General features: G+C 40.5%; 1 protein-coding gene across 1 annotated transcript in view; it reads right to left on the reverse strand.

Moving 5' to 3' along the window:
• Window positions 1–20,091, reverse strand: part of Pik3c3 (phosphatidylinositol 3-kinase catalytic subunit type 3) — an 88,929-nt gene that overhangs the window by 26,401 nt on the left and 42,437 nt on the right. Inside the window, exons 14-21 of the mRNA XM_027400644.2 lie at window positions 15,545–15,650; window positions 13,839–13,955; window positions 9,550–9,681; window positions 5,982–6,110; window positions 5,335–5,404; window positions 2,986–3,050; window positions 2,016–2,100; window positions 829–903 (exon numbers count right to left, since the gene is read on the reverse strand). Of these exons, the coding sequence (XP_027256445.1) occupies window positions 829–903; window positions 2,016–2,100; window positions 2,986–3,050; window positions 5,335–5,404; window positions 5,982–6,110; window positions 9,550–9,681; window positions 13,839–13,955; window positions 15,545–15,650 (779 nt within the window). The remainder of the gene's footprint in view (window positions 1–828; window positions 904–2,015; window positions 2,101–2,985; window positions 3,051–5,334; window positions 5,405–5,981; window positions 6,111–9,549; window positions 9,682–13,838; window positions 13,956–15,544; window positions 15,651–20,091) is intronic.

Below are 20,091 nucleotides of genomic sequence, written 5' to 3' on the forward strand. Positions count from 1 at the left end.
GGTTTACAAACTGTACTTAGAGATCAGGCAGGGGGTGTAAGCTAGAATCTCAGTACTGCGAGGCTGAGGAATAAGCAAACAGATGAGCTAATAAGTTAGCATGAAAAAGGGAGAAAGGTGTGATCAGTCCTTGTACTCCATGGAGAAAGGAAACCACAAGATAGCTGCTAAAGAAAGACACCTATGGGAAGAGGACAAGGAACAATGTAGCCAGACATGCTCAAAAAGAGTCCGTCTACCTGCATACATGGCTTTCTACAGAGGCTCTGCATGCAGTAGGGGTTCGAGGGTCATTCTCACGCTCCCTGCTTAAGTGCTCTTGCTTAGCCCTTACAGTGCCCCATTTTAAGGGACTTCAGAAGAATCTAGGACCAGTGAGATGGCTCGACAGCGAAAGGCAATTTCCACACTGTCCCAAAAACCTCAGCTGGACCTCCTGAATTAACATGTTAGGCAGAGACAACTGGTTCTTGACAGTTGTCCTCTGACAACCATACATACATCATAGCACATGTGCAACCACATACACATACAGAAAAGAAATAAATTTTTAAACAACTTATACTTTATCAACAAGTATGCAACTTATTTTGTTAATAAGTTGATTCTAGGATAAAGGAAAAAGCACCACATACAAAAATACATCATCTTTTTTCTCTCCTCTCTTTTGTTTTTTGTTTTTTGAGACAGGCTGTCCTGGAACTCACCCTGTAGACAGGCTGGCCTTGAACTCACAGACATTTATCTGCCTCCTAAGTACTGGGATTAAAGGCATGCACCACCATTCTCCGGTTAAGCATATATCTTCAAATGTTACTGATTTCTTACCTGTTTTTGTTAACAGAAGGTTATCCAGGTGCCGGTCTCCAACTCCAAGAATGTACGTAATCACACAGTAGCCAGCTGGAAGTCACCAGAAGTTGGGAAAGACACACTCAGCACTTAGGTTACACGCCACTGACCATAAAAGTATCCACACTACTTTAGTTTCGACTTGGTTTTTATCATCTCTTATTTCCACACTAAGGAAGCTGAGATCTCCTGGCCTGTTAGTCATGATTCCCCTTGATTTTCACTGTCTCTGATCTCCCCACTAAGGAAGCTGTGGTCTCCCTGTCTCTGGATTTGTTAGTTATTATCCTGAACACTAGAGAAATTAGTATTGGCAATAACAAATCTTGAAGAATTTTTGTCAAATTATCAGGTTTTTTTTTTCTAGTCTCAGAAGCTAAATTAAGCTTTGTGAACTTTAACTGAAGTAGCCATTTAGCATTTCTCATTTGAAACAGATATGCTAATAAATACATATACGATAAATTGTCAGTCATCCCGTAATCTATAACAAGCTTATATGTTATACAAGCTGTACCAATGGTACAACCCCAGTATTGTCTCTTTTTAATCCTTCCTTTACAATGTGTTATAAAATAATCCCTTAAAGAAATAAAAACTAGTTCTTAGGAATAGACGCTGCACGGTGACTAGCACACATGACTGGAAATGATAAAGAAACCAGAAAGCATGGTCCGTCCTTCCTTCCTTCCTTCCTTCCTTCCTTCCTTCCTTCCTTCCTTCCTTCCTTCCTTCCTTCCTTCCTACCTTCCTGGAACAGATAACTTCAAAGGCCATAAGAGTTGCTGTCCAAACAGATCTGTTAGTTTTGCTTAGTGTTAATAAAAACAATTATTTCTGACTGGGGTTTTCCCCTTTACTTCACTTAATGATAATGACTCAAAATAGGACTTCAGTGGGAATCACTAGACTCCAAGACAGCCAAATGGCAAACTGAGTGAGGCAAAGCCTGAATTTATTACAATTAACATCACGCATACTTTGTCATCTCTGTCATTTCAAAATACCAAGGATTTCTTTCACACCTTATACCTTTTACTTATTTTCTTGTGGGACATTTCCATCTTTACATGCTGTAACTATTAATCAATACAGCATCCTCAGTACGGCCAGCTTTGCTTCACTCGTGCATCTTTGAAGAGACAGCAGCCTGAAACACTTACCACAGCTTTTGACGTAAGTGTCCATGACCTCGGCACTGATGCCATTGGGTCCAGTCTCGCTTGGGGCATATTTCCTGAAAAAGTTCTGAAAAGACATTGTAAGCAAGTTTACAATGTACTACATTTAAACAGGTTAGGCTTACAAAATCATGAATGGCAGAATTTGGTAATACATAGTCTTGCAAGAGCCTGGAGACCCTTGGGTGACTTCTTTCACATTAACAGGTGGGCCCACCCATTTACGGTGGGAGTTTGAATCCATGAAGTGGAAAGTCCACAGCACACTTAGGCCACAGGCTTCTGTTTTCAGCTTCCTGACACCTCAGGAACCTGACAAAAGATCTGGAATACATGAGGGACACCTATAGACTGATCAACACACACACAACACAAACAAGAGGAGCAGGGCAATGTGAGGAAGCACTTCGCAGGAGGATTGCCATGTGCATCTTCAAATGCTCAACCTTGTACTCAAGCAAGAAAATGCAAAGGAAAGCTACACTGAGATTCCAAAAGTTAGAAATCTCATCATGAGGAGTGTGTGAGACCTTCCTGACAGGGGCTCTTACATAAGTGGGAATGGAGAGAGAAGGTGAAACTACTGGGGAAATAACTTTTGAATTCAATTAAATCTGAAAAACAAAATGACATGAGCTGCTAACTATCTGCAAACATCAGCAATAGAATCTTTGGAGGAAATCTGCACTTAAGAAAACAGCATACACAATCTACACCTTTAGGAACAGGTGACATAAACATCCCTGGACAATCTGATGGCTAAGGGAACCACAGACCACCAAAGCACACTCCAGTGCCATGACTAATGCTTGCTACAATGAAAGGACACACAAACAGTTCTTACTTCCAAAGAGAACAAAGACACACAGAAAGAAAAAAAAAAAAGTAGAAAAAGGGACTTAATTTTAACAGAGTCCTCCTTCATCAGCTGTATTTCATAGGACGCCATTACCTGTATGCTTCCCTCCGTGTCAAGAACTTCTGCAACAGGAACTGACTGGATGAATTGCATGAATCCTACAAGGAAGGAAATGCACAGCATTAAGCAGCAAGCTGGGCACAGTCTGGTCCCATTGGAAGATCCGGTACACTGAATTAAGAATCACTCCTCAGGCACCCATCAGGAAGGTCTGACACACCGCGTTTGTTCATTTTGTTTTTGTGGGCTGGTTAGCCAGAGGAAGTCAAGGCTCTGCTGGGCATACCTTCCCCCTTAGTGGACATTCTATTCTGTTCCAAGAGCAAGAAGGTCCAAGGCCACTTCACACTGATCACAGAACTATTGAGCAACTGTTTTCAATTAGTTTAATTCATCTGCATGTTTCCCTAGTTTAATTCATCTGTATGTTTCCCTAGCTTAATTCATCTATATGTTTCAATTAGTATTAGAAAATACACATAATTCATGTGTATTTTCACCAGTTAGCATGAAGAACACAAAGTAATAGACTATATTCTTCAAACCCAGAATCCTTCCCCAACTTTAAAACTGTACAAATTTAGAAATCATTCTAAGAAGTCTAAAGTTTTGTCCCCTCAATCCATCATCTATCATGTCCTGAAAACAAGAGAAAGGGATGTACAAACTCCTTAGATTAGAAAAGAAACTAGAGGAGAACAGTATGCAAAATGGTGAGAGTAAGATGAGGGCCAGTCAGCCTGGGACAAGAAGATCATTAAACAACAAACACATGAAAAAACTAAGTGAAGGAGGCAGCAATATTTCTGGATACACCAAATATTATCTGGATTTGGTGGCCCTGGCTTTCTAACAACTTGTGGGCAAAAGGTATCCCTGCAGAGTGCAAATACGAAAGAAAATAAAAACAACCTACATTCACTCACTTCAACAAGCATTTACTAGTTTTCTATTATGTAATATAAACTATATTATATGTGGGGGGGAAAAGATATTTATCCCCAACCACACATGCTGTTTAAAGCTCAGGTTTTACTGTAATAAACATCATAAAGTCACCAGGCACTAGGGTCATGTTTTTAAGAAGCAGAGTGTTAACAGGTGAACCTGTACAGGAAATGAACCATTACATACTGATCCCAACACCTTAAAGCCCTGAGAAAGAAAGAACATCAGTGAAACAAAGACTATGAAATAGGGGCAGCAGCAAAGAGATCGCTGGATACAGCCACAGGGGCCTCTCAGCAAGTCACAACTCAGTTAGTGGCCTCCCCTTTATCCTTGTCCCAAGAGCAAATAAAGCTAAAAATAAACTTATGCAGGAAAGCAAAAAGGCGTACGCGTGCGCGCACGCGCGCACACACACACACACACACACACACACACACACACACACACACACACACACACACACAGCACAATTGCACTTTCAGAAAGATCATTCTGAGGAGAAAATGTGAAGAGGACAACATCACCTAGCAGAGCTGGGAATGTTAATGGAGGGGTAAAACATGTAGGAGGTGCTTGGTAAGTTTCTAGACCTGGATAAGTCTCTCCACTGATGCAGAAATCCAAATCAGACCAAATCAAATTGAATTAGAAAAAGCCCATTTTTAATGGATACAATGCTCTCGGATGGCCTTCCAGCCCCCCACAGAGGGGATGGGAAAGGGAGACCGGAAAAACCACAAGTCTGTTCTCTGGGGGACAATTTAAATAAATACCCTGTGGGAGTGATCTTGAGTATCTCTGGGGGAGTGGCCATGATTTGGTGGGCTTTCTGAGATGCAGCAGGGTTTGGAGGGAGATGGGGGAGGAGGGCTTGAGTGGAACCTCCACCATAACATCCCAGACACTTTGGGTATATGGATGCCAGGGGCTGGGGCGAAGCTTTCTTTCACCTTAACAGTGCAGATCTATATAACTCACGACAAGCATCAGCCAGTCTCAAGCTATCCAATATCATGAAGACTTACAGGTGCACACAATATGCATACATATGAACATATGAACATATTGTAAAATATAGCAGACAATACACTTGCAGAATGAATGGCTTTGTAAGCCAAGTGCGGTTCAAGGCCTTTCTGGACCACAGAAATTCTCAAAAGGACTAGGTAGGCAGATAGGAGAAAATACTGTGAACAATAGCCAGTCAGAAGGCAGAGAAATGTTTATTCCGATGTGAAAATAAAAACAGGAGGGAGAGGAGAAGTATGGAAGGAAAGTGGTGGGGAAAGGAGAGAAGGAAGGAGGAAATGAAAAAGGTAAGTGAACACATAAAAACAAAGAAGAAAGGAACACAGAGAGAGAAAGGGGAAGAGAAGGAAAGGAAGAGGATGGGAAACTGAAGAAAGCAATCATGATGTAAAATGAACTCACCATGTTTTGTACTGGTGGCTAACACCTTGTAAGGTGTCAATTTCAAATCCAGATTTTCTTTCCGTAGCAGCTTTTGATTGAAAGATAAAACACATTAAATGAATGTAAAGACTGGAGGCAGGCTCATGGACACATATCACAGCACAGTCATATGATGAAGACACAAGAGGAAATCTTAGGGGTAACATCTTATGTAACTCTCAGTGTCAAATGAGCTAATATGTCTGGGTGATAACACAACATTTTCACCTAATTAGACTATGTCAAATGTCATTGTTCTTCCTAATGTTTCATAATGACCTACCGGGACACAAAGTGGCATAAACGGCAGAAGCAAAGGCAAAGGGGACTGGAGTTTCTGTAAAAACCAGAGGCTGCAATGACATTTAGCAAAGATCTAGCTCATGAGATTGCTAAGTCTGTAATCCTGAGAACTTCAGAAGAAATATTATATGGAACATGTACAATCCCACTTGCCACGAGAGCCACTTTAAAGTGACCAAAATAAGCTTGTTCAAGATAAAGTGGAAATTGCTGAGCTTTGTAGCATTATAAGTAAATGACACAACTATTTCTGGGTCTGGGAACATGATAAACTGTAGTTTCTAAAAGAGGCAATGGCCCCACCAGCACAAACTCATGATCACCTTGTCCATGAGAGAGATGATCTGAAGAATAAGCTGATCTTGACGCAAGTCGTCTCCATGCTTAAAAATAACTGGGTATTTGCCTCCATCTTCTGTCTTAAAGAACAGCTGTGCAGGCATAAGAGCACTCTGCAAAAGAAAGATACTTCCTGAAAACTGGGATGGAAACTAGTGAATGAACATCTCATACAAGAGGAAATGGAGACAATCTGCTAAAAGCACAGAGGCACAGAGCCTTAGAACTGACCCAGAAAGAAACGTGTGGTGCCAGGCAAGGAGACTATATGGTAGAAAGATCAGTTTTGGAATCTCAAACCAGAAGGGACAGGAATGCAACCAGGTAGCAGCAGAGTGACCTTACAGACTCTTTAAGTTGTCCTCATCTGTAAACCAAGGTTACCACTCAGCTAAAACAGCAGGAAACCTCGGGGCCCAAGCCTAACACCTCTGGTGCCAGATGTAGACCTGGTTCTAGATATATGTTCACCACATTGTTTTGGTGTCAGAGACCTACTGGAGCAATAATGTGAAAGAATGCCATTCAAAAATGTACAAGGTCAAAGTCAAGAATGCTGGTTTTTATTGTTGTTGTTTTTATGTATACAATGTTCTGCCTCATGCCAGAAGAGGGCACTAGATCTCATTATAGATGGTTGTGAGCTGGGAATTGAACTCAGGACCCGTGGAAGAGTAGCCTATGCTCTAAACCTCTGAGCCATCTCTCCAGCCCCAGAGAATGCTAGTTTTTAATGCCTATTACATACCATTAACTGTATCTTTGAGGCTCAAAATTCATTTGTAAGTTGATATTATAAATATCTGTGAACTTTGCCATAAACCTTCTAAATTAGGTTAGCTATATGCTTAAATCAGCATGAGTCGAATGAGAAGAATCACCACCTCACATCAAAGGCAGCCCAAGATCACCACAGCGGAGATTACTGGTCACAACACCATTCTGAGAGAGGCTATGGGTCTTTATTACTGAAAGGAAAAACATATAGAATGAAATTTTTGGAGAGATTTCTAACACAAATGAGTCCAATATAATCTATGAAGTATAAAATCCAAGTAACATAAAAAGAATCAGAGGGAAGAACAAACAAGTGGACAAGCAATCAGCAAAGTGCTAACGACAGAAGTGGTGGACACACAGCTCTTCCATGAAAACCCAACTGTGCTGTGTGCTTGAAAACCACCTACAAAAAAGGGGAAAAGCAAAAATAAAATAAAATAAAATAAAATAAAATAAAATAAAATAAAAAATAAATAAAAAAATCACTTCTGAGAAGCTATGCAATAGAAACACTGGTGGACTGACAATCTGAATTTCAAACCACCTTCATTCATTTTGGGTATTCTGGTATCAGCCCTGATGAATTGTCTTTGTAAATCAGCTCTAGCTGACTCCATGACAACAAAGGACCCAGAGCCATCTTCCAAAGGAGCCTCTGCTGTGCCCTTCATATGCTGAAAGAACACATGACACCTACAGCAAGAAGAGGACTCTCACTGCACACACTGCATCAATCCCAGTGCCTGCAGTAGTCTACAATCCACCAAGATGGAGCTTTGGCTACCAGGATAAAGTCTACAAAATACTCTAAAAATCTTGGGAAAAGAAGTCCTTACTTCAGATGAAAAGACTTTTTAACAATACAATAGGAATCCTAACCCCTGAAGCTACATGCAAATCCCTCAACACATGCTCAGTACCAGAACAGTCTAAGGAACAAGTCATCACTTTCTGGGTCCCTGGTATGGATGACACAAATGATTTGGAGTAGCTGAGAGTAATAGTAACTTCCTCATACGACTAGGCCCAAGTTACAACTCATCATTTTCAAGAAAGCCTACACATATGAGAATGAAGAGGGAGGGGAACTAAGAGGACTGGATATTTTAATCAGAAAGATGTGCCGTGACTTTCTACCAGAATTACTGTGCGCATAGATGATAACATTCCAATATTCTATAACTGAGGAGAACATGTGTCTGGAATCCAGCCAACATCTGTGGCAAACACACACCACCAGCTGCTATTTTGAGGCTCCCGTTCTGTCTTAGTTGGGCTCATCTACCCTGACCAAAAGAATTCCAAAGATAACTTTCTAACACATTGCTCCTGACCGATTCTTCAAGAAGGGACATTGGATTTTACCTGCAATTTGGTTCAAATGAATGCAGTTCACACACAGAGATTAGATTGCTCATGAATTGTATATCTGTATTTCACCCCCCCCCAGCAGAACGTAAGGACAAAGCAATACTGTACCAGTATTTTCCAACTGTAGGTTACAAAATAGTAGTTTTAAGTTGCAGATTGTAAACTATTAACAAATTTCAAAACCAATTAAATTAGCTGAGAGAAATGTTTAAAACTTAAGGCAATTAAGAGGCTATTCTTATAGCTGACTGGCAGAGCACCTGCCCACCATGCTGCTTAACACAGGTGGGGCGATGCCCATTCAGGAAACTCAGACTTCAAGGCCACTATGGGCAATTCAGTAAAACGCAAACTTAAATAAAAAAAAGCAAGGAAAGAAGGAAACAAAACAAAACCCTTAAAGCATTTTATAACAACAGCTGCTACCAGTATTGCTATGTTATGTGCTGAAGCTCTTTGTAGCTGTGTGAGCTCAGCAGGCCAGGATGTTCTGACACACCTCTAGAAAGTTCCTGTTTGGCTTACATAGTCTCTTCTACCATGTTCTAGGAGCTCTTCCTTACCTGATACAAGAGGGTGTCAGTGAAGCTTATGCCTGTGTGCTCCTAGAATCACAAAACTTTAAACACAGTGTCTCCCAGATCATCCTGCATGACACCTGATAAACTTGATTCTATCTGTAGTCAATAACCAGTGAAAAGAACATTTGGCACATTGCTAAGAACAAAGACAACTGCTACTTAAAAATGTAACCAAAGCAATATAAAGTGCAAAGAAATGAGTATTGTGCTATGTTTAAAAGAATCGTAAATGGGTCTCATTATCTCACCATTTGAACTTATAAACTGAATATATAATGCAAGTCTTGAAATTTACCTCTAAAAGTACCCTATATGAATTAAATAGTAACTGTGGCTCCAAGTACTATTCAAAGAAGTAAATATTAAAAAATAAAGTTTCAGAGACAAAAAGTGACATATTTTCCTTAAAAATGTCTCTATAATTATAATACAAAAAATCTTAAAATATAATAATAACAGGCCAGAAAGATAGCCCAGTAGTTAAAACACTTGTTGTTTTTGTAGAGAATCCAGGTTCTACTCCCAGTGTCCACATGATGGTTCACAACAACCTGTAACTTGAGTTCCAGAGGATCCAATACAATTTTCTGATCTGAGGGCATAGGTACACAGGCAGTACACACATACATACATGTAGGCAAAATGCTCATATAAATAAATCAAAAAACTAAAAAAAAAAGCACAAGAATATGAATAATAAAACATAAGATGGAAATAATAAAACAGCATCTTTTAATCTAACATTTACCAAGGTGACAATTCTACTCGAATTCTAAACACTGGGTTCCTGTTGTACACAGTGACAACCCATCAGACTTACCTTAAACAGTGTGGCTGTCTCTGGTATGATTCCTCTTATTTTCACCTGTGGCTCTAATGGCAATGGGATCAGCTCCACATCTGACAAATTCATTTTTTCATTGTCTCCAAGCAATGCTTGAAGCCTCTCATTCTAGAACAAATTAGAAAGGAGTAATGATGTGGAAATGAAAAAAAAAAAAAGTTCACAAGCAATAATAAAGGCCTAAAGTGATTCTAATGATGTTGTTTGCAAAGCACATAAAAGTATCTGAAAACTACAGCAACAAAGGCCTGCATTCAACCCAAGAGGCAACCACAGCTACACTGACGAACCATATTGTTTTGGGAGTTACCTGGACAACCCTCTCCTCATCCTTTCTTGTGCCTGGTACGGGATTTTGTTTATCTATGGTTCTTGCAGGGAGCACTGTCAGTCCAGGTCACCTAATTTCCTTTAAGACACACACACATATATGTGTATGGGTATGTTTATGCAAATATATGCATATACATATTATACATGCAATAATATTATTTATTATATATAACTTTAGGTAAATATAAAAGAATAGGATTCCTTGAAGCTTTATCAAACAACCCTGGTGTTCTTTGCCCCTATTTCTAGAGACATCACGCACTTAGCACACCTGACTTGCCTTGAGCTGTAGCTGACCTGAAAGCCTCTTTCCTGAGGTCTGCCTTTCATGTCCCAGGAAACACTATGCAAGCTGCCAAGGGAGAGAAGCAATCAAACAGTCCTACCCAGATGGGACACTAAGGAACCATGAACCAGCATGGCAAGAGGCACACAAAAGTTCAAGAAGCTGCATTCACACACTGGCTACAACCAGCTGCGGCCACCAGTCTGACTTAAAGCCTACTCCACAGGAGGAAAACCATGTCTGGTACTGGAACCCTTGCCTACCTTCTGGGGCTAGTGAGGTCATGGATCCTAGAGAAGAATCTACCTCCACTTTGCTAGACCAGCTTAATTCCTTATTACATTCTAAATTTTCTTATGCCCAAAGGTAAAGGGTACCACTCCTTATCAATGCCCCCCTGTTGTGGGAATTCATTCAGCAATAGTCTTTGAGGTACTGGCCCCTTTGGGGAAGTGTCTCGGGTGCTACCGGTGGACTGGGAGGCAAACTCTCTTTCTTGGGTGGTGAGGATGGGGCAGCAGCTTACAGCTCTCTGGGGAGAAGACTTCAGTGGTTTTCTACCTTATTTGTTATTTGTGAGTGGCTCCCAAATAACTACCTGACTTCCCTTATCTGGGCTTTTGTGGACTTTATTACAATAATCCATTATACCCCCCCTTTCCAGCAAATAAAGGTCATCACAGAAAATCACAACTGGGCACAATTGAGGGATTATGGGAAGCCCAGCCCAAATGGTTACATCCACATCATAGTTTTTGCATCTTTGGCTCAGTGAACATAGTGAAAAAGGGGGATAAAAAAATTGCAATATCAGGTGTTGAACAGGGTCCAAGAATGGAGTCCACCACAGTTTCTTCAAAACACAGAATTGTTCTTGGAATGTGTTTCCATGCTCCTCTGACATGTAGTGGATAGAAGTATTTAATTCAGATTATTCACCATTGCTTGCTGTTGCTAGTCAATTACTCCTCTACGGAAAAACATGTTTTTACCACATGCAGTCTGTCCTTACGATGATTATATACAGCTTGAGGCCAGGGGAACTTCACTCATGTGACTTTCTTAACCCCTGGAGTATAAATTGTCTAAGGCTTTGAATAAGGCTATTTCATGCGACTTTAGTTCATCTCATTTATCAGCTTCATTCCCCCAGGTCCCACTGCAGGAAGTCTGCTATAAAACAGTCTCTCCTAGAAATGGCTGTAACAAGACTGGAACAATAGCAATACCAATGGGTATGTTAGCATGGAAAGAAAAAAAAAATCACAAGGTCCCAGGACTAGATAAAGAACTGCAGACAATTACTGACATCTGGGAGAATTAGTCTCTTAAGAATAAGCCCCCTTATTAGTTATACAATGCAGAGTGGTCAGCCCTATACACATCACCAACAGAAACAGACTTAGCAGGTTATAGAAGTATATATGGATGTATATGCAAAATCTCCATACACAGATTTGTGTATATGTAACAAGCATAATCAAAGAAAAAGTGGTAATCAACTTGAGTGGGGGGGACAACAAAGAAAAAGCAGGCATCAACTTGAGTTGGGGTGCAAGAGACGAATCAAGGGAGGGTAACTGGGAGGAACTAAAGGGAAGAAAGGGAAATGATATAATTCTATTTCACTTAAAAATGTAAGTATATGAAAGCATATGAAGATGTAGCTATGTATTTCACTCGAGCATGAAGCACAGGATATATATGCAAGCAATAGTCTCTTATAAATAATCCACTTTGTAACAGCAGCAGCATGCCTTCAGGAAGTACCTCCTCATGGAAAGCTAGAAGAATGACAGGGAATACATTTTCTTACTGCAGCTGAGGAAGAACCAGGAATGTACATTCAAGCGTAACTTAAAGGTTCAATTTCTTTCTCTGAAGGATTTAGGAAGCCAAAGAGAAGTGTAATTTCATTTGAAGCTTAATTTTGCATGACCAAATATCAGCCAAGTATTCCATTATGCTACCCTAGTGCATCTTTTAACTTCAAGAGGAATAGTTAATTAATTTGGAGGAAACCACTACCTACCTACTAGCCCTAATTCTCATTTCGTTAGCTCATAGACAGGCTGGACAGAACACAGAATCTGAGCAATCCAAGTCATCTCTGACATGCATTGACTAAAGCATGTCTACACAGCTTCAAAACAATCCATCTTCTCTAAAGGAAGAAGAATCCTGCAATCTTTAAATAGGTAAGCCTATGTTTTAAAGAGGGAAAACGGACTTATGGATCCAGAGCTATAAAGTGCTTCATGATATGTGCACCAGATACACAGTACATGCGCCAGAGGAGGAAGTTCTAGAATCAATAAGGACTAGATGGTCAAGGAGTATGATCTGGAGACTACTAAACAAAATTTATTTCCCTTCAGTCATATTCCAACACCTCTAAAATTAACCCTCTGAAATGAAAATCAATTCTTACCTGGCACAGATCTATCTATCTACTCCTTCACAAGCTGTATGGCAGATTGCTCACATGAGATCCAAATCCTGCCATCACTTTACTGCCTCCTCAGGGTTCACCCCTCATAGTCTCATCAGACTAACCAGTGCTGCTGCTAAGATCAAAGGTTCAAGCTGAGGACACGCCCACTGCTGGGGACACACCAGGGACTGCTTCTCACTCTGTGGACAGGCATTGCCTGTGGTAGTGGGCAAATGGCATTGGAATTTCTTTATTTCACCCCAGTCTATGATTCCATTTCACAACAAAGAAAATCCCAAGTTGACAAAAAAAGTGTTTCCGTTCAGACAACTTTTTTCTCTTGTTGGGTGAAAACATGTCTGCTTAATTTGTTTGGTTATCTCTTGCCTTTTAAGTTTTGACTTGATTCTTCAACTTTTCCTGTCTTATATTTTCTCTCATGTATCTATGTCCTTCAGATGGGTTGTAGCGTTTGACAAAGGCCACCAAGAAACACCTGCCTGTTACCTTACAGGATTAGGAGAAAGGAAGACACCATGTGAATCCTGCATGTCATTAAAAACAAGTGTTTGCAGAGGAGATACCTAGCTATTCTGTTTAATATGTGCAAGTTTCCCACTTACGAGTAAGACAGCTGCTAACCAGGGCAGACATAGAGGTGATGTGGCGCTGGCTCTGCAAGCTACTCTGGTTTTGTTTTCTCAAAATTTTCATGTAAATGACCTTAGTCAACAACTAAGGTTCTAAGAGGAGAGAACGTAATGCAATATAGATAAAACTATGCCTCGGGATAAATAGTTCCAAAACTTGGTAGTTGTGTGACACTGGACCCAATGATCCCTTAATCCTCTATGCCTTCCATTTCTCATAGTTAGGCAAATAACGCCACCTCCTATTAGCACATGATAACCTACAAAACAATATCCCAGCATCATCAGTGCTTTGGCCTCCTGGAACTACAACTACTCATAAGAAGTTCATATAAATCTAGGCATAGTGGCTCATGTCTTTAAACCTAGTAGTTAGGTGGCTGAGGCAGGAGGATGAATTCAAGGCTTGTCTAGGCTTCACAGCAAGAAACTGTCTCTAAAAAGGAAGCAAACAATGTGAGTGTGTACAGTATGCCAACCCAGCAAGACAACAGTCAAAACTCGGGATTTTAGGATGTGATGCCACTTTTAGCAATAAACAGGAAGCGACAACATGGCTTGCCTTTTTCTTGCGATTTCCACTCTCTCGTTGTACTGCCTTCATCAGATGCACCAGCCGGTCCACAAAAGTCTGCTGTGCCGCCAGCAGGGAGCGCATGACTCTGACTGACTTGTCACCCTGAGTGAACAAAACAGGAAAATCAGCTCTACTTTCACATCCCTTTCCCCTTGGAAAATGCAACTTCAAAACCAAGTGAGACAGAAAGAAACTAAGTATTTGGACTGAGAAGTAATGAGAAACCTGCTGTCTCGGGTAAGCACCACCAACTAGGTAGGGTAGAAGATTACCTGGGTCCTGAGCAATCATTAGTCAATACATAATATAAATGATCATGTGACACCCTAAAATACTTCTACTTATAGAATTAATAAAGAGCCTGATTCCAAAACAGTTTTAAGAAGAAATCTTTTTGAAAGAGAGAAAATACCCAAATGCAGCATACATTTGTTGAGTAAAATGTCTTAAAAAACAGAAATCACCACATAGTAATTCCCAGTTCAAAAAATATTGTTTAATGCATTGTCTCATTCTTCCCCCTCAGCTAACTGGAAAGTGCAGCTGAGAAAATATTATGATTTAAAACAGAGAGGATGCTTAGGCTCAGGGAGAGAGCAAGGCTGCGATGGGGTGAGAGCTAGGGCTCACCTCTTAGTGAGAGCTGTACACAAGCTTAGTCTAATAGTATCTGACAAGCTGTAGTTTAGCTTTTCAAGAACCTGAGACAGGAAACAGCAGATACAGTAAAAGGACGCCAGGAAACATTTCAACAGAAGAGCTGCAGAGTACATTCAGCTGCTTTGCCCATGCACCCTCTGCTGGCCTTACCTGGACACTGCTTTAAAGATGCAAAAGCAGCAAAAGAAAAAAAAAGGCCCTGTAAGATGTTGCTGAAGTTAGGTAAAATAACTACAAAAGAACTACTACTACCAAGTCTAGATGAGAAAAGAGGGCAAATACATAGTAAAAGAGCAGAGATTTACTCGTTTTTTGGCTCATGCAAGGTTTATTTAATAATGATAAAAAAACATGGTGTAAGGGTCAGAGTAAGAGTAAATATTAGTCTTGTCCAGTTTCCTATCCAATGATTCATCATGCATTTCAAACAAATGCAGCACACACACACACTAGAAAATGAATAACCATGTCCCAGCAATTTATTTATGACACTGAACTTGGGATTTCAAATAATTTTCATGTAGCACAAATATTAATCTCCTTTTTTTTTTTTTTTTTTCCCGACACAGGGTTTCTCCATGTATCTTTGGAGCCTATCCTGGCACTCGCTCTGGAGATCAGGCTGGCCTCAAATTCGGAGATCCGCCTGCCTCTACCTCCTGAGTGCTGGTATTAAAGGCGTGAGCCACCAACGCCTGGCTATTAATCTCCTTTATTAAAAAAATAGATTTCTTTAATTTTGTCTAGGTGTTTTACCTACATGTAAATCTGTGCAAAACAGGCATGCCTGGTACCCACAGAGGCCAGGAAAGGGTAGGATGTCAGATCCCCTAGAACTGGGGTTATAGATGGCTTTGAGTTGTCATGCAGATACTGAGAATTGAACCCTGGTCCTCTGGAAGAGCAGCCAATGAGTGCTCTTAAGCATTGAGCCATCTCCCCAGTCGGCTCTTCTACTTTTCTCCTAACTCACAAGGTTACTGTGAGAAGAACCAGCCAGCTCTGGCCACCCCAGCTGAGCTCCTGAGTACCTTAAGCAAGGCTTGGCTGAATCTCCTCATGACACTCAGGTACATCTCATGAGTCTTCGGATCTCTCTGCTGTGTGTCCTGATCTTCACACTCCACGATCACGTACCTTCAAACACATTAAGATGCTCATGTGGTAGGAAATGAAACTCAGATACATCTAGTAAATATCTGTATCATTTTACTCCCATTAAGTGGGAGTAAACAAGTTTTTTGACTCCATCCCTTTAGAAGTGAACACTAACCAACAAGATAAACAGCCCTCAATCACAGTGATCAACAGGGCTAGCACCAATATATGCTATGCCTCATGTTTCCTATGTGATGCCATGGAAGCATGCTCCACCATGTTATGAAACACCTGCAATACTACTAATGCCTTCTTCTGTGAATGAAGCTTGCACATCCACCAAGTAACTATAGAATAAACACATTACTTCCCCATCTCATACTTGGCACGGCAAAAGGTATTCCTACTCCGAAAACCTCACTGGAGCTACCTTTTTCTCTGACATATTTTTTCAAGATGACTAAAAGTTCACATTCATTTTTCTCTCTCCAATCCAATTTCCCCATTTCTCAAAAACTATAATATCTATAACTTTTCTATTATAAACAAAACTTGTTTTCCTAAATCTAAATTCCTTGTAAGATTATAAAAGTCACACATATATGAATATGATAAGTGAGAGGTAATTTAATTAATTTTTAAGATGTTCTGATGGGAACAAACCATAATGTATAACATGGGTGTAGAAAGTTAAAACACAGAACCCTATGACACTTTCATTGTTTAAATAACAATGCTAAATTGTAAAGCAGCTTTAAATCACTTTCAGTGGGCCATGATAAAATACACATGTAGATCAACTTGCTTGCCTTATCCAAGTGACATGTAGAGATCACAGGATGGTAGAGCAAATCTAATTCCAGCATTCAGGAAGCAGAGTTACTAGTGCTGGTCTGGGTTATGTGAGATCATGACTAAAAACAGTGAAAACTGGGAGACTACAGATATTTCCCAGGATAGTACATCTGGATGATTCAGGAGATAGCTGGTAAGTCAGAATTCACACATTTATATTCATTCTCCCTCCCCCATGCGCACCCCATCCTGTGTGTGTGTGTGTGTGTGTGTGTGTGTGTGTGTGTGCATACACACAAGTATGTTAAGGAGCATGTGTGTTAGTAGACATGCATGTGTATTCATATGTGCTCGTGTGTGTGTGTGTGTGTGTGGTGTGTGTTGTGTGTGTGTGTGTGTGTGTGTGTGTGTGTGTGTACTTATGTTCAGGAGCACATGTATGTATTAGTAGACATGCATGTGCATGTATGTGTGCTCCTGCCATATGAAGGTAAAAAGCTGACTCTACTGTTTTGCTCAAGAGAGGACTTCTCACTGAACCTGGAGCAGCTCACTGATCTGCTAAGCAAACTGGCTGCTGAACTCTGGGCATTGGTCTCTTTTCACCCCAAAGGAAGGCAATTACAAGTGCCCTCCACTCACCTGACTTTGTATGTGTATTTGGAACCCAAACTGATGCTTCAGCAGCATACACCCTGCCCTGTGAGCATCTTTCTACAGTCCTGGCAGAATTCTTTCTATTCTGCAAGCTTACTCAACTCTATTCCAACTTCAAAAACCACAAGAAACTTAGAAATTTCTTAATTGATAACATTTGCTCATACTGTTGTCCTTTATGCTGTTACTAGAATACATTCAGCTGCCTAGAGGGTAAACTGCTTCAGACTACAGAACTCATGTGTCTTGTTCTCCACTGCACCCCAGCAGGCTCATGTCTGATAGTAGAAGACAATCCTTATTGCCAAATGACTGGAATGTCATGGACTCAGGCAAAACCTCAGTATTGGTAATTCTACAACATGAATTTATGTATATCTTTTTCTCAGGTAGGGTATAATTTCCATCTTATATAACCTGGTTTCATATTCATTTAGTGATTTTTCAAGCACCAGAACTTTAAAAAGACACTGCAGTATTTCTAAACAAAATATATAAACTTGAATTTATCAAACTAACTGGAATCTTTTTTTTTCTTGAACTACTGAATACCCTATCAATAAATCCCCCATGCTTTTAAAATGAATTTTTTTTCATGTAGTAAATAAAATGAACAAAAAATTGTTTTCTCAAAAGTCAAGCAGGAAAGGCCTCAATCACATGAATAAGAGGGGGTGAAGCATGACACTGCCAAATAAGAGAATACCAGCCCTGGCTAACACCTGTGCTGCCTGTGTTCAGCGCTGGTTCACGTGTCCAGAGGCATGCTTGGTTTGTGGTCCTCTACCTACCCCTAACAAGCCTGTGCTCAGTTACTCCATGCAGCCTGCTAACTGCTTCCACTAAATGTTCATGATGCCTCTGAACCAGCCAACCCAGCCCTACAAGGAAATCCAGTTACCTTCACACTTCTTCAACTCTAACAAAAAATTCTTATTCCTCAGCTTAACCACCTTCAAATTTTCTTTAAAACACTGTAATTATGTCCTACCTACAACAGCAGAAGCATCAGCATTTCCCTGAGCTTAGGGTGTCAATCCCACCACCCAAGCATGCACTCAGGCAGGCAGGCTCCTGTGGTGCTGCTAAGCACCAGCTCTGTGAATCAGCACAGATGGCAGCATCTGCCAAAGACACCTTCCTTCCCTGTCTCGCCATCCTCCCATACTCCATTCAGTCACAGCTATATCCGTCTCCCTCAGGAAGTCTATGCACCTTGCTTCTGGACTTCCTTTGTAAGTGGACTCTTTCAGACAACTGGTCCTTACCACAGTTCCTTGTTTGTCACTGCTCCACATGTTTACTCTCAGCACCTTCCTAGGCTGCAAAGGCATTGACAGAAGTGCCATACCTCAAATGCTTTCAGAAACTGCTGACATATCTGACATAATCATATACACGGATAACTATTGTAAAGAAGCTAAGAGTTGTCCTCTCTCCTCTTCTCAGAGCTACGCTATACCACAACAGCAGATGTTCTTGAGGTCTGGCGTTTCCGGGCAAGTACTGTGAGGAGTTGAAGCATGACCCTAGATATACTACATCATTCGCAACAAGAGCTGTAAACTAAAATTAATAAAAGTATGAAGAGTGAGAGATGTTTTATAGAATATCTATAGCACCATTAGGCACAAGACTCTTTAAATTAAAATGAATCCCAATTTCCTAGGTACTGCCATGCATGCCTATAATCCCATTATGTGGGAGGCTGCAGCAGGTGCAGCTTGACTTCTAGACCAGAACAGTCTATGAAACAAGATATCATTTCCAGAAACAATGAAAACAAAAATAATAAATCAACTGGATTCAAACTCAGTGCTTCATATTGCCCACATCTTACAGATCACCCATCAAGAAAGAAGGTTTAAAGGATGGCTCTGCTGTAGACGATTGAGCCAGGACTCAAATAAAAGGTATTTCAGAATGTGTGGTCGGCCACCTAAGGACCACATAAGAATGTCAGAACAAAGCCGGACGGTGGTGGCACATGCCTTTAATTCCAGCACTCAGGAGACAGAGGCAGACGAATTTCTGTGAGTTCAAGGCTAACCTGGCTACAAGCAAGTTCCAGGACAGCCAGAGTTGTTACACAGAGAAACTCTATCTCAAAAAAAAAAAAGAAAGAAAGAAAAAAAGAATGCCACAACATGAGTATTTGCAAACTCCAGTCACTAAATCTAAGCCTGGCTGGTTAACTCACTGACGGTCCCTATCACCATTTTTCGTTTCTTTTCCTATGTACTTAAGGTAGCAAAGTCATCCACAAACAAACATGACCATGTCCGCAGGCCTTACCACTATGTTCACCACCTGTTAACTACAATGGAAACGGCTGCAGCAGTTTCCAGAACCTGAAGGTACATGCTAACCTCCATAATTAAACACCTTGCTATACTTCAAGTCAAGGTTCTGCTAAAAAAGAAAGGAGTCACCTAAAATGCAAATAAGCATCATCTCCATGGACAGATGAGGACTAAAGATCCAGAGTCTAATCATTTCACAATTCACTGTTTACACCCATCAACTAGATTCCACAGAGCCCTGCATGGTGTTTCCTGGAAAGCTGTCATCTAAAAGGGAAAAGTGACAACCTGTCCAGGTGTTCAACATAAGATGACATCAGCAGGCTCGCTCTTCCCTGACAATCTCATTTTGTGGAGTAACTAACTACTTTCAAAGGTCTTAGAAGTTAGAGAAAACATGTCACAGCATCGAAAAGTTTACTTTCCTTTCAACACACCAAAATGACTATAAAAACAAAAAAACTGCAAGGATTTATGGAGTCTGAGGCCAACATTTTACAGACTAGAGACATAACTCCCCTCTGTGGATTAAAGTGTTGACACTACTCATTTTAAAGGGGCTGTCTGCACAGTTACTGGCCCCTCAAGGATTTATCTATAGCAAGAATCCTATTGAAACCAGTGGAAAGGGGAGAAAAATGGCAAAGAAACACAAGGTGTTCAGAAGAAAACAGTACAATCAGTTAAACCTGAAATTTCAATTCATTTGTTAGGACAGAGGAAGC

Source organism: Cricetulus griseus, chromosome 2, assembly GCF_003668045.3.
Source record: "Cricetulus griseus strain 17A/GY chromosome 2, alternate assembly CriGri-PICRH-1.0, whole genome shotgun sequence".
Taxonomy (NCBI): Eukaryota; Metazoa; Chordata; class Mammalia; order Rodentia; family Cricetidae; genus Cricetulus; species Cricetulus griseus.